This window comes from Mastacembelus armatus, chromosome 17 (genome assembly GCF_900324485.2).
Source record: "Mastacembelus armatus chromosome 17, fMasArm1.2, whole genome shotgun sequence".
Classification (NCBI taxonomy): Eukaryota; Metazoa; Chordata; class Actinopteri; order Synbranchiformes; family Mastacembelidae; genus Mastacembelus; species Mastacembelus armatus.
This window is the reverse complement of record NC_046649.1, coordinates 22,752,592-22,768,099: the sequence shown is the minus strand read 5'-3', so window position 1 is coordinate 22,768,099 and position 15,508 is coordinate 22,752,592. Positions and strand designations below refer to the sequence as shown.

At 43.1% G+C, this 15,508-nt stretch overlaps 1 protein-coding gene across 5 annotated transcripts in view; it reads left to right on the top strand.

Annotated features, from left to right (window-relative positions):
• The window catches only part of LOC113134005 (disco-interacting protein 2 homolog C), a 143,070-nt gene that overhangs the window by 90,661 nt on the left and 36,901 nt on the right, over nucleotides 1–15,508 (top strand). For all 5 annotated transcript variants that reach the window (XM_026313151.1, XM_026313154.1, XM_026313152.1 and 2 more), the window contains exons 6-8: nucleotides 8,326–8,487; nucleotides 9,901–10,020; nucleotides 10,317–10,514. In XM_026313151.1, coding sequence (XP_026168936.1) covers nucleotides 8,326–8,487; nucleotides 9,901–10,020; nucleotides 10,317–10,514 — 480 coding nt within the window. The remainder of the gene's footprint in view (nucleotides 1–8,325; nucleotides 8,488–9,900; nucleotides 10,021–10,316; nucleotides 10,515–15,508) is intronic.

Below are 15,508 nucleotides of genomic sequence, written 5' to 3'. Positions count from 1 at the left end.
CAAAGGTCCTCAGACACGTTTAACGAACTCCAGACCCCCTTTAGACAACCCCTGAAACCAGCAGCCAAATGTAGACTCTGTAAGCAAAGTCCAGATCACATACAAGATGTTTTTAGGATGAGTTTAAAAGAGAGTGGAAAAGAAAACAAGAAGGCTCTAAAACAGGATCTGACATAACAAGATCTGAAAAGACCAAATTATTCCCCTGAACATAAAATAGGTATAGTCATAATATACTTCGCTGAACCTTTAAACATCTATACTGGACCCCAAGATCAGATTCTTCTTATTAAGGCCATGGAATTCAGGGAGTTTTGAGCCAACGCCGCCTGAGGAGCAGTCGTTCTTGTATTTATTTGTTCCACTTTTAACTCAAAAACAGAATAATAAGCAGTTTAATACAAGGACAAAAACTGCAGCTGAACTTCAAAGTTCTGATTTGAACTTTGATCTGATTTGGTCTTTAAATAAAGCAACTATCCTTGAGTTTATTCTCAGCTGTAGGTAAAATTAGCTGGCTCTAATAAAAGTGTGTGTTTGGATGGAAGGGCTGGACTGAGGTGTGTGTGTGTGTGTGTGTGTGTGTGTGTGTGTGTGTGTGTGTGTGTGTGTGTGTGTGTACAGCTCTTACTGCTCAGGCTCTGTCTCAGATGAATCAAAACAAATATAGTCTGATCATCAAATTATTGATCTGCAGTGGGAAATTCTGAAGATACCCAGAAGTATATAAAGTACTTCAAATCAGAAGTATATAAGGTAGTTAACGTCAGCTACCCGGCGGTATATAAAGTACTTCAAATTAGAAGTATATAAGGTAGTTAACGTCAGCTACCCAGAAGTATATAAAGTACTTCAAATTAGAAGTATATAAGGTAGTTAACGTCAGCTACCCAGAAGTATATAAGGTACTTCAAATTAGAAGTATATAAGGTAGTTAACGTCAGCTACCCAGCGGTATATAAAGTACTTCAAATTAGAAGTATATAAGGTAGTTAACGTCAGCTACCCAGCGGTATATAAAGTACTTCAAATTAGAAGTATATAAGGTAGTTAACGTCAGCTACCCAGCGGTATATAAAGTACTTCAAATTAGAAGTATATAAGGTAGTTAACGTCAGCTACCCAGAAGTATATAAAGTACTTCAAATTAGAAGTATATAAGGTAGTTAACGTCAGCTACCCAGAAGTATATAAAGTACTTCAAATTAGAAGTATTTAAGGTAGTTAACGTCAGCTACCCGGCGGTATATAAAGTACTTCAAATTAGAAGTATATAAGGTAGTTAACGTCAGCTACCCAGAAGTATATAAAGTACTTCAAATTAGAAGTACATAAGGTAGTTAACGTCAGCTACCCAGCGGTATATAAACTACTTCAAATTAGAAGTATATAAGGTAGTTAACGTCAGCTACCCAGCAGTATATAAAGTACTTCAAATTAGAAGTATATAAGGTAGTCAACGTCAGCTACCCAGCAGTATATAAAGTACTTCAAATTAGAAGTATATAAGGTAGTCAACGTCAGCTACCCAGCAGTATATAAAGTACTTCAAATTAGAAGTATATAAGGTAGTCAACGTCAGCTACCCAGCAGTATATAAAGTACTTCAAATTAGAAGTACATAAGGTACTTATGTACTCAAAGGGCAAAACGTGGCACCAAACCTGCAGCAGGATCAAAGTTTCCTTCCAGCTGCTTCAGCCCATGTTTCAAACATACAGGACACACAGAAAAGTAAAATCCGTCCCCAGAATCCCTTTAGTTCGTTCCCCCCACTGTTTGCTGAGGTAGAGTCGTGACTAAATGCTCTGGCGGCGGCAGGTTTGTTTTCATGCTGGCACTGTTGGACTCCAGCTCTGAAGATAATGCATGGACAGACACCCTGCCAGCTCCGCCCCACCAGCATCCAACACCTTCACCGCTCAGATGTGACAGGAAAGGCTCTGCACGCTGTTAGTTCGCTAGTTTGTTTGTTTGGGTTCATTTTCAGTGGTTTCCTGTGTCACTGCTCCCCGCGGTCTCAAATTAGCAAAGTCAGAACACAGGAGCAGCTGCTGAAAGCATGCGGGGCCTCGGCAGAGCAACAGTCTCATCCAAAGAAGGAACCGAAAAACACGGAGTTGATTTGGGAAAGAAAAACCTGTTTTTACAGTAATTGATTTCAGGCAGAGTGAACTGCAGAGATAAACACTAAACTGTAGGTGGAACGTTAAAAATAACTTCTCTCTCTCTCTGGCATTTAAAATCCATCCACTTAATGAAGTGACTTAAAGGTGCAATGTGTAAAATGTGAATGACCTAGCAGCATCTAGTGGTCAGTTTGCAGAATGCAGCCCTCTGAGCAACCCCCCCTCCCTCGTTTCCAGCTGTGACAAAGTGTTGGCTGTGACATTTAAAACAAAAGCGATTCCCTGTCTAGAGCCAGTGACGTTACCTGAAAGAGAGTTACAGATTGGTCTCTGTGCACCATCATCCTTTAGTTGTCTGATCTTTGACAGCAACAAAAGCAAAACAATCAAATTTCTCTAGCAGCATATCATAGCGTTGTATATTTTAAGTGACGTGAAGTTTAATGGAGATTTTTTTCCTTCTTTGTCTATCACAGAGGAAATCCGAAGTGGTTTGTACACGTGTGGGTTTACAGCTCTGTTTCTCATTTCCTTGTTCAAGGTCAGAAAGGTCCAGGGTTCTGGTGTGTTCTCAGTGTGTATGTGTGTGTGTGTAAATATTTAGACATATTGTTTTCTGTACAGCCTCGTTTTCATTCAGCTCTTATCAGAGCGACTCTGCCTGCTTGTGCAGATAACTTCTTGTTCTCACATGTGTTGTCACTGCTTTCATTCCCCTACACTAACCTTCAGGTCTCAGCAGCTCCCCTTACAGGATCACTGTGGACAGTGGACTTTAGGTTCCATAGAGTAAACTGTGTTTGTGTAACCTCTTTGTTTTAGATTGTGTCTCTTTATGCAGATGATCCACACATCTCTCTTGTAACGAAGATAAAATTATTTCAACAATGAAGAACGATCATTATTAGGGTTTTTCTCTGGAGTCAGCATGATACAGTCTCTACTTACATGTGAAAAAGATAATGCAGTGATGAGCTGCAGCAATACCCAGAACGTGGACTGTTTTAATTGCAAATATCACAGAACAGTTTTGCACAGTTCAACCCACAAAAGAACCAAATCCAGTTTTCTTTGTGTCATTACACAGGAATGAGGTGAAGTTGCAGCTAAATTTAGATTTTAAAGAAAATGAGGTTGAAGTGAGGCTCCTGATTGACACATGGCCTGTCACCACTTTTCAAGATTCCCCTCCCTTCTTGTTCCTCACATGCAGGCCTTTTAAGCCACCTCTCCTTGAGGAGGAGGAGGAGGGCAGTGCCAGCTGGTATGGTAGAGAACGGAAACTCTGGGCCTCGGCGCTCCGGTAAGTTGGAGATCGGAGCATGGCTGGCGAGCAGCAGAGAAGCAGGGTCATTCTCCTTCCATCCCTTGGCACCAGGCAGGGATGTGGTATTTCCCCCAGTGTCCTGTGTCATCTGCTTGCTGTACAAGTTGTTCCCCTTGTTGGTTCTTCTGTGCTAATTAAATTTGTGAAATGTTGTGAAAGTGCAGAATAGAGAATTTCAATGCTAACCGTGCTAGGAATAGCATTGAGCATTGTTGCAGATGCATGAAAGCTTGTCTGTTTGTCTGGATGAAAAAGCTGGTGCTCACAGCTTTTTAGCTTCTCAGAGAACAAATTGTTGATGAGGAAAATCAACAATGCTTTCCAAGAGGAGAGATATTCCTCTCTCTTTTCAAGGTTACTCTGTTTGACGTTGTTTATTGATTTGGCTAATTATGCAGCATGTCTTTAGTTGTTTGCTCAGCCAGAGGCAATCTGCTTTCACTATAGCTTTTGATCTAAGCCAGAAAGCAGATGGTAGAGGAATGTAGCTTGTCTGCCCACTTTCGTTTTTTTAGTTATCATCTCTACTTTTAAGATGTGTTTTCAAAATTTGTTACTTGGAATCAGAAATACTATATCAAAGAATTCAAGCCCTGACTCTGTCTGGTTAAGAAACACCCTCATCCACAGCCAGACCTGAAGAACACTTGAATAATGTGGACTCTTCGTGTAATATTCTGCATTTTAAGAAACCTCAGCCAACCTGATGTCTGCTGTGTGAAAAGGCAGCAGTGGCTCCTTCTGTTCCTCTTGGATGCTTCTGGGAACAAAGTGCAGCCACTTCAACAAAAGGTTTTAAGAACAGTCCTTTAATTAGCCATTCGTCTTTGTCAGAAAAATATACCTTGAATCCATTTCCACTCCCTGGAATTGTTCCTGTATTTGCTGTAATTAAAACGTTGGTGTGGATGAGGCCCAGTGGGATTATGGTGTAGCTCAGCCTCCCTGTCAGGGGAAAACTCTGAGGAATCACAGTTCAGCAGTTTGGGAGTAACACTGGTTTCCTGGATGTTATTCGTCAGGTGTGAGCTGTTTTCGCTGCAGGGCCATCATCATGAATGGAAATTGATTCAGTTGTTTGTCCAACATGAGCCACTGAACATGCATTATACAAAGAGTGCTTATTGAGTTTTCCTGCATTCTTTCTCCCGAGGTGCAGTTTATCTTTCTAAAGACTTCAAGTGAAAGTCTGATTTAAAAGAAAGTTGAGGTAGATTTATCTGTATGGCTCTTTCAACAAGACAGGCCAAAGTGCTTTACATGGAGAACAAATAAACACAAGGCAAAGATATTTTCTAGTCCTAACCTCACTGTGTGCCTCTAATGCATTGACAGAAAGATTTATAAGCCATTTCCCATGATGCACCTCTGTTTCCAAATCAAACCAAATGCTTGGGTAGAACACAGTTGTATTAAAGCTGAGAAACAGACTGTAGCATTGATGTCCGACAGATCCTTTAGCTGCTCCACAGACTCTGAATAAAGGAACAACAGCTGGGACACTGACAGCAGCCAGTGGTGCTTTACTGGGATGTGGACACATTCTCTGACTCCCAGTAGGAGGCCCTGTGATACAATATGAATGAAATACCTGCGATCTGATTCAGTCTGTTGTGGTGAAAAAGGAGCTGAGCTGAAAGGCGAAACTCTCGATTTACCAGTCAGTCTACGTTCCTACTCTCACCTATGGTCATGACCAAAGGACAAGTTCTAGGATACAAGCGGCTGAAATGAGCTTCCTCCCCAGGGTGGCCGGGCTCTCCCTTAGAGACACGGTGAGGAGTTCGGGGTAGAGCTGCTGCTCCTCCACATCGAGATGACCCAGCTGAGCTGGCTCTGGCATCTGTACATCTGTATCTCCTGGACACCTCCCTGAGGAGGTGTTCTGGCTATGTCCCACTGGGAGGAGGCCCCATGGAAGACCCAGGACATGCTGGACGGACTATGCCTCTCAGCTGCTGCGACCCGGCCCCGGATAAGCAGAAGAAAATGGATGGATGAAATACCTCCAACAAAACCTGGGCACAGTCAGACAGGCAGCATCACTGGAGCATTTACAAAAAGTTGATGCTCTGGATTCTAGCTTAGGGAGGCAGCTGCTCATGTTGATGGATACTGACTTTAGCATCCACTGGAATACCATGACAAGTCCGCAGGGAGGGGGAGGTTAGAGTCCAGCAACTCTAGCCTTTATGTTTTTGTAGATTTTGTCTTTGACACAGATGTTAAATGTAGCGTTAGCATGAGACAAACAGGGTTAACGCAATGACATAGTTTCGTTCCTGAGCACATATAGTCTTGTATAATCTTCTACCTACATGTACCACTGGTGTTAAATCCTGTTTTATCCAGTAGTGTTAGTGTGTGACACCCTGGGACGAGAAGCTCCTGTGACGTTTGTTCACGTCAATGTGGTTTGTTGTTTTCCTGCCCAGTGCAAACAAAGAGCTATTAAGAGATAATAAAGTCAGACATTAGAGCAGTATGATTTAAATAAACCCCCAGTTATTTTCCTGAATATGACAGTTATTGTTCGCACACATACATCTTGTACGTACTTATTTACAGTAATGCTTCAACAAGATTTGTGACAGTCGATGGAGACATTTAGCATCCCGAGCTTAAACATGTGACCTTTCAGCCACTGTCGTATCTGTCACCATCGAGACACCGTTAAACCCTCCTTGACCCTCGGCGGGAGACAAATGTGTCCTGTCCCTGAATCTGCTCCCTCTGTCGGCCTGATTGGTATTCCAGCAGTGACGGGGGCATTCATCATCCTCCTCCTCAGCCAGGGCTGATATTCTTCCCCATCACACATCATCATAAATACATTCTGATGAGGCCGCTGCAGGCACGTGCACGTGCACATGCACACACAGACACACACACACATTCTCAGACAGATAAACAACACGTGATTTCAGAGAGTGCATGTCTAGTTCAGTGTAGTTTGACAGCCCAGATGTTGCAGAGACAGGAAGTACAGCATGCTCCAGTCATTAGCATGTCTGCGCTCTGCACTGCAGTGTTGATATGCAGTCCACGTCTGGATAAAGGATTCTGTTTGGTGTCGCTGGCTCTGACTCTGTGCTTTTCAGGGGATCATCTCCCTCTCTCCCCCTTGTTTCCTCAGTTCTTCACTATATATACTCCATCTTTCTTTTTTGAGCCTTTGTCAAGCTTTTTAAAGAAAACCAAGACGCTGGTTGTAGGTTGCATTTGGCATAAAAGTGATAGAAGTATCAACAGTGAGTACAAGACAAACCTGGTTTGTCTAGTGAACTGAATTTAAAGCAGCAGGTTTTTAATCATGTGACTCAAAAGTCGCCTTCATGTACAGTTAAAATACTCTATGGTGCAAACACTCCATCTCCCAGAAACAACAGCTGATGACATATAAAGTAAGAGGGAGAAATGAAAGATCAGAGTTAAATCACGTCTTTGTTCAATCACTGGTCGTATTTTTAATCTTCAGACACTGAACAACACTTTTAATTCAGCTCAGTTCTGTCTGTGTGAACTGTCTGTGTGAGAAAGTATAATTACATGCAGGAAGTTTTACTACTAGACCTGGAATCCAAACACGTTTCACTAAATACGTATCACGTTCTCAGAATCAGTCAGTGAATGGCCAAAACTTTGTGGACACGTTCCTCTTGCATGTTTTTCATGGTTTGGTTTCCTCCAGGGATCCATTTAGCAGCACTTAGAAAAGTTTCCCCACAGGTCCAAAGCCCTGAGTGACAAAAATTGTCCACGGTGGACCCAAAGGAAACTGTAACCCTGTAACCTTCAGAATATAAGATCAGTCTTCACAGGCCAAAAATATGTTTGCAGCAGTTTCTAAAAGCAAATGACACAAAGAGCAGATGGTCCAGCTGAAAACCCTGCAGGGATAAAGTTCTACTGCGTTAAAACTGAAGTGAGTGCTACGACTGAAAGCAGGGACAGTAAATGACACAGCAGGCTGCACCTACACACATCCCTGCTTAGAGTCACATCACTGTCCCTGCATCATTTCATGCTCCGACCACTCAAAGCAAAGAATCCCCCGGGCAGAACAGTAAACACCGTTTGATGCTGTTGAAACAGCAGAACAATTTAGTGGGAGCTTTGAAACATCCGGAGCAGCAGATAAACCGAACCACAGTCTAAATGTAGCAGAAACAGTGGGAGAGACTAAAAGCCAATGCTGAGGAGTGGGCGTCGATGGGAATGGAGTCACTTTTCCTTCAGAGAAAGACAGGATTCCCACTATGTGCTGGAGGCTCGTTTCAGATAAGACGTTGTGGATGCGCAGTGATCGGTGAGGAAATGGCTGTGGAGTCAGAGGGTTTTTTTTGTCAGTGAAGTGTCTCGGATCAGCAAGGCCCAAACATCGTTTTCCTGAAAGGTTCCATGTGCCGTGTTAGTGATCGATGATCCAGCCACAGACACCTATGGGATGAGTCTTGTTTCTGCAAAACATTGTGTTTGTAATCGGTTCTTTCTTCAATCATTTTCCTCTGGTATGTCAAACATCTGATCCAACGTTAACCAACTTTCAGCAATGTTAGGGCCATGGGTGAACATCTGTTCCCAAGTTCTTGTGGTGTTTCCTGCACAGCTTCCTACAGGAGCTTATACAGGGCCACAGTTGGACACACTCTCCAGCTGTGTCTGCATTCACACAAATGACACCTCAGTTTTTACTGTTTGCAGTGTCTGCAGTTTTCAGACGAACCAATGCACCTAACCTTTCTTCTGACAATGTTCCCATTTTGTGCTCTAACTCTTCCTGTTAAAATCCTGTTTTAACAGCTGATGTATGGGGCAGTGGGGGTACTAACCAGGTCTTCCTTACCTCCTCATTTTCTCATATGCCAGAGAACCACTCTGCCCCTCCAGACGTCACCGGTTACACCAACAACACTGCCACCACCGCCACCACCGATGGGATCCAGGTGGAGAGGGCCCCGGGCACCGGCACCACGCCCCAGAGACAGACACCCAAGTACGGCAACGCAGAGCTGATGGAGACTGGAGATGGTGAGTCAGGCCTGGGAACACGATCTGGGGAGAATAACAATAACTAACAACAACAACAATGTTTCTCTGATGCTCTAAGGAGCAATATCATTTAATTATCTTCTAAAATGACAAATATATTTATTAGCTCCACCAGTCGTAGTTTTTCCATCACAGTCTGGCGTGTGATGTTTGACAGCAGCATTTTGTCAACTACATAATCATCACATGTTGAGCATCACAACAAGCTGTGGGCAGAATTAAAACGCTCTTTATCGTCACATTAAGATGAATCCAGATATTTCTGCAGAGGTGACGGAGGATGCCAGGCTGCTCGTTTTGTGATTCTGCCTCTGGAGGGACATGAATCTGTTCATCAGATGCTGCGATTGCTGCAGTTTGACTGATCAGGTGCCAGAGTTTACAGATGGGAGCTCACTGCCATGTTTGGCTGAAAGAGAATGAACAAAGCTGAGGCTCTGTCAGAGCGCTGTGAGGACTTCATCATTTGTTGTCTTGCTTATGGTTTAACTTGGTTTGTTGGTTTCAGTTTTCAGAGATGAGCTGTAGTCAAACTAAGTTACATCAGAAACTGTTTGTCTTTGGATTTTGGGGGATTGAACCTTTGATTCACTGTGTGGGAGCAGCTCAGTCTGTTTCACTCTTGGAGGTTTACATTAGTTTCTTCTAAGGATTTTTATTCCCCTGGTGTTTGACGACATTTCACTCCTGTTACTGGTGTAATAGATCAAATTATAGATTTTTAATGTTACATTAACACCATTTATGAAAAGAAAAGCTGCTACAAATACTGTGAATCACTTGAGAAGCTTAATGATTTTCTGTATTTTTCCTGATGTTTATGATGTTTATATCACAGACAAACCAATTGTCCAGGAGACAAACTGGCTAGTTTCATTGTAAAGTGTTGAATGTTCTTATTCCGTATGTATTTTCATATTTGGAGCCGTAGGTATGTATGTGCAGAGTGTTGTTGTTCTTCCACTTCACTTGCTGTCACAAGCAGCTGAAGTGAAGATCATGTGGTGGTGGATGCAGAAGACACAAAGCTGTAAAACAGATTGAAAAAATCAGCAGAACTTATTTATGACTGAACCTGCACCCACAGGATTTTACAGACCTCATGGTCAATTTGTCTCACCCAGCTGAGTGTTGGCAAAGCATCTCTTTAGCTCCAGACCCCCCCCCCAACCTTAAAGCTCCACACTCAGACCTCGTCTCAGCAGTTTCTGGGCTGTCATGCAAAAGTTCTGCTCATTGCTTTCACTTTAGAACCTTTTAAACACGGGGATGTTCCAGTGCATCGGGGATGAAGCAGCACTCAGTGGCGTCACCTGAACCTGTGAAGGCGCCATCAGGAGTCTAGGACTTGGATTAAAGTGTGTGTTTCTGTGTGTGTGTGTTCGCCTTCAGGTGTTCCAGTCAGCAGCAGAGTTTCGGCCAAGATTCAACAACTCGTCAACACCCTGAAGAGGCCCAAGAGGCCGCCGTTACGAGAGTTTTTTGTGGACGACTTCGAGGAGCTTTTGGAGGGTAACTACTTAATATCAGCTCTGGGTCTATTTTTCTTTTTCATTTATTTCTTCACTTGTTTATTGGTGATCACCACAGCACGCTGACGAGTCTGTTAAAGACCGTATATCCATGTGTATGGATAGAAAATGTTACTCAAGTAGAAGGAAACATTTCTTGGGGACTATTTCCAGTGGTGGATGAGTCCACATTTGGTTTCTAGTGAGGGCTAGTGTTCTCAAATCATGAACAAATCTGCATATCTGTAAAACTGTGGTTTCTTCCTCTCCCCTCTGTTTTCCCCTGACCTCCTCCAGTCCAGCAACCAGACCCCAACCAGCCCAAGGCCGAGGGGGCACAGATGGTGGCCATGGGGGGCGAGCAGCTGGGCGTGGTGACCAACTGGCCCCCGTCTCTGGAGGCGGCTCTGCAGAGGTGGGGCACAATCTCCCCAAAGGCCCCCTGCCTCACCACCATGGACACCAACGGCAAGCCGCTCTACGTGCTCACATACGGTAAGCAGCACCTTCACGCTGATCAGGGAGTGGTGCAGGGTTTTCTTATGGGACAGCCTCAAAAGCCTTTTGTAAACCTGATCCTTTGAGCTGTAGGAGACAGTGATTTAAATATTTGGATCCAACACATCCAACATTTTCAAGCCGGTGCCAACATGATATCTGAGTTTGAAGACCAAGCAGGAAATCAGTCCTGTTTTGATCCTTCTCTTTGCCAAAAATAACCACGTTTTCCTTCACTTGACAAAACAAGACGCATTCGTCAACAGCAGTGACAGCCACACAATAACTTCCCCTTAATGAACCTCTCGACATTTTGAAAACTATTAGGAACCGTCTGATTAGACAATAAGTAAACAAGACTACAAATCTTACCCGATGTTCAGCGTGTCCGACACCAGTGTGCTGAAAACTGGCAGCACGCCTTCAGTCAGTCTCATCGTTATATGAATCAGGGCTGTGCTCTATAATTAATCTCCAATATCAAGCTATTATGGATCTAAGAATATGAATCTAGGCCTGGTTGTTGTGATCAGCAGTAATAAGATGGTAGAAACTGATTTTGGGCTGTGTGTAGAGAGCAGGGCTTTCTCTGTGTTGCTTCCTGTTTCGGCACATATGGTGGTTTTCCCAAGCTGATTAACTGAAGTACCAAACAATGTTTTAACACCCGCTGTGTGAGCATAATTCCACTAATGGCAGCCAGACAGAGCGCTAAGCACATTAGCAAAGTGTGAAAAATACTTTCAAGAAAGCTGCTCAGCTGCAGTGAAGGAGAAAGATTTTTTTTATCCAAAGGCCCAGATTTGAAAATTATTGACGTGTGTATTTTGAAAAGCTTTTCATCCTGAGTCTCGTTCTTCACATCAGTTTGTGTTCTGCACTAATTTCATAAAATGTAATGTGTTGACACAGACGCTAACACCAGGTCAGTCTTAGCTGCACGATACTGAACCGCCCTTAGTGGATTTTACAAACGATACGTGATAAAGAGCAGCTGACGATAAGAACTAGACCTGGTCCAAAACACTCTGCATTCACTCAGAGACCTCATCGTCTGAGGAAAATCAGGTCTGAGGGTCAGTAGAACTGATCCGAACGGCTCAAAGGAACAATAATGAACGTCAGTTTCCCTTCACTTCACAGCTCAAACAGATCACAAGGTTTGTGATCATAACCAGTCACATGATTGTCTGGAGTTTAGTCTTCCTGACACATGGATCCATGGCACTAGAGCAGAAAACCAGCCCTTTATTACAATTTGCATGTTATATTAATTAAAGACGACCACAGTCATGGCTGTTTTTCATAGTCAATGAAAGGCTGTCAACTTAATTATTTCAGTTATTAATGACCGCACTGTATCAGTCAGTAAAAGTTATGTACACATGCAATGTGGACGCTTCATTTGGGGAAACCAGTTTGCAGCAGCCAGAAGTGGGAAGACAAACACAGTATGTAAAATAAGAAGAGACAAAACATCGTCTGTCTCGCCTCTGGCACTGCCGACGGCCCGGCTCGCCAAACTCACTGCAGCTGAATCTCAGCGCGTCCTCACCCTGGTCCAGAGCCACGCTTTGCACCTACATCCAGGCGGCTGGAGGTGGCGGGTCCAAGTTATCCATCTCCTAAATGGCTTCTGGTCCAGAGGGCGTAAAGAGATTCAGCTGCAATGAACAGAGCTGGTTCTGATGAATTTAGAGTCGGACCTCTCAGCTGTAGAGCAGAGAGACTGAAGTACAGTAAAAAATACTGCATTACACGACTTTTTTTTTTTTTTTATCTTGACATTTAGCCCTCGCTCTGTTGTTTTGATTTAATGCCTTGTGAAAACCCCACATTTGCTTTTTTGTGTTTTCAGATTGAAGAAGAGAAATTTAAGAAAGTAGCAAAGAAGAGAGAGAAAAATGAAGGGGGAAAACTGATGAAACAACACAACAGGAAGAATAAGGGACATGGGAAGGAATATGACCGAAATATTACAAATAGCAACAGCTACAAATAACAGATAATGTTGATCATCCTGCAGGACAGAAGTCTGATTACTGAGAAATCGTTGCTCATGTCGCACATTCGTTAACGTTTCCAGCTGTCGTGGTGGAAAAGCAGAGAGGAAAAGTGTTATTTGAGGTTTAGTTCAGATATTTCCCACATCTGCTCAGGTAAATTCTTACATGCACATTGTGCCACAGTTGAGCAGACACAATCATGTACTCCCACACACAGCGGCATTAACTCACAGGATTAATGTGAATAGACAGTAACTTTATCACAAGCATCAACTTTCTTCAAATAGGTTTGCGTGTGTATGTGTGTGTGTGTCTGTCTGTGTGTGTGGGTGGGTGGGTGTGTGTGTGTGTGTGTGTGTGTGTGTGTGTGATTTGTGAGGGGTGAGCTGATGATGAGGTGATATGAGCGCTCACCAGACTGTGAAATGTCTTCAGCCAGCACTCAGGAGTCCTTCACCAGAGACAACACCATGGTGAGACTGTGTGTGTGTGTGTGTGTGTGTGTGTGTGTGTGTGTGTGTGGTGTGTGTGTGTGTGTGGTGTGTGTGTGTGTGGTGTGTGTGTGGTGTGCGGTGCTGAATCTAAATCTCTCTCTGTCTCTATCTTCCTTTATCTTTCGTTCCTGTGGCGTCGTCCTTTTGAAGTCGGCCGACAAGGACAAACTTGTGTTTCTTCCTGTCGAGCTGCCCCCTGGAGAACAGAGAGAATTCATGAAACCCAATTCTCCCACTGTCCTTAAACTCATCCCCTCACCACGCTGCTCTGCAGATAACCCCACATAATTGGCAGGAGAGATTCATAAGAAAGTTTGAGGAAAGTTTCTCTGGGAGCTTTGATCCTCTGTAAACAGCACAGCCGACGCTCTTTACCAACAAATCGCATTATCGATAAAGACATTTGGATCACTGTGCGGCATGTGGCGGACGCACACACACACACACACAGTTTTCAGGCTGTGTGTGTTGTGTTTTCATCTTTTTTCTTAGATTTTTCCTGTGTGGCTCTGCTTGTCTGGAGTGTTTTCTATAAACTTCAGATCCTGTTTGAAATGTAGTAGAAATCCTGGATTCAAATCCTACTTGAATGCAGATTTCACTGATTTCCACCCAGACTCCAGTGTGTGTGTCAGTGATCCTTCCTCTTTGGAAACTCAATGGAAAAAGCAGAAATCCCAGTGGAACTCCGAGCTGGACACCACGAGGACTAAAACCTTCCTCGATGATCAGCAGAAAATCCAATGCTCGCCCATTACGGCTCGTCTCTTTTCAATCTTACATTGGGGACATTGGGATGCACTGGGAGCAATGCATCCTGGGTGTTGTAGGATTTTTCACCTGGGGAGCATTTTGGAATAAGACGTCGTTTTTCACAGTTTTCTCCAGTCACAGGGCGTTAAAGACATTTTTACTGTTTGACACATAAAGGGTTGAGCTGGATTAAATGGTCGCCTATGGAGCAGTGTCTATTAAAAGCACAATATACATAAAGCATCATAGTCAAAGAACCTCAAAGTGGTCTTTATACAGAAAATGGAGCCTGTCAGTATTTTACTGTTATATATTATGAGATATATGATTCTTCTAATCCCTTAAACATTAGTAAACACAGCCAGTGGTTCATGGTGATAATCGGATCATATTCTGTTATTACTTTGGCTCAAGTTGTTACCAAACCACAGTTGCTCCTAAAATGCTGTAATCATTGATTGAAGTCCGTCACTCAGCAGGTCTGAAATATTCGGCGACGTTTAGCTCAGTATTGTTCTTCTGCTGTTCACTGGGGAATATCTAACTTCAGAACCCCTTTCATTTAATTATGATCAGGCAGTTTTTTTTGTCATCTTGGTTTCAAAGGGTAAAAGGCTGCTGGATGAGTCTTTCATAACGTCATCCTAAAAAAAAAAAAAAAAAAGACCCCGATTCTGCACGGAAACAGTCTGATTACATCTGGAGCCGCAGCTCTCTGATCTGGACTCGGTTCACCGGGAGAGGCACTTTCAGGCAGCAGGAATCCTTTCCTCTAATCTTTGAAGGAGGGTGACTGTTGTGTTTTCCAGCTGGAGGATGGCGTGTTGGCACCTCCAGGGTGGTCACTATTACTCCTCAAGTGCCATTTAACTGGGTAGCCTAAACCTACGTCAGGGCCGGGTTACTGCAGGACTTCCTACACCTGCAGACCTGCAGTCCATTTACTTTCTACTCGTCGAAATATTTGCAATATTTTGACATCTTCACACTTCTACAAATATTGTGCAACCTGTGACGAAGGGTCATAAACAGACACCGTTTCAGCTCAGGCTGAAACGTGAAGCTGTATTTTGTTATTGATTGAAGCAGGTCTTTGTTATCAGACCTTTAATGTAACTCTGCTCTGTTCTGACCAGCTCTGCGCTGTGGGAACTTTGTGGTGCTGCTCATCCTTTTGGCAGCAGGTTTTACTGAATCTGGCTCAGTCTGCAACACATGGCTGCATTTATTCCAAAACTGAAAATTCCCATCATCTGGAAAAATAGAGACCTATACTTCAAACACGAAGAAACGACTTGAAACAGCACAAGCATAATAAAACGACTAATGACTGTTTAGAATATGGAAGGACCTGGTGGTAGCGATGAGCATCTGTAACTTCCCTCAGCCCCACAAAGCTTTTTAGTGTCACCTTCGAGAATACCTAAGATTTAGAGATGATATTCTCAGGAGTTGGTGGAGACCAAACCGGAGCTAAAAATAGTCAATGATACTAAATCTAAATCTAAAGTGATTCCAGTAGGATGGTTCACGTAAAATGCCCCTAAAATCAGTTCCTACTGATCCTGTTACAGATACACATCTATGGAAGGAAGTCACAACAATTAAAAACCACACAAGTGTACCAGTTTTTATAAGTGGAGCATTGAGTACAATCACAAAATAGTTTTCCATGTATTATATTATGTAAATGTATTTAATAGTAATAATATTAATAGTATGACTGAAAAACACATTT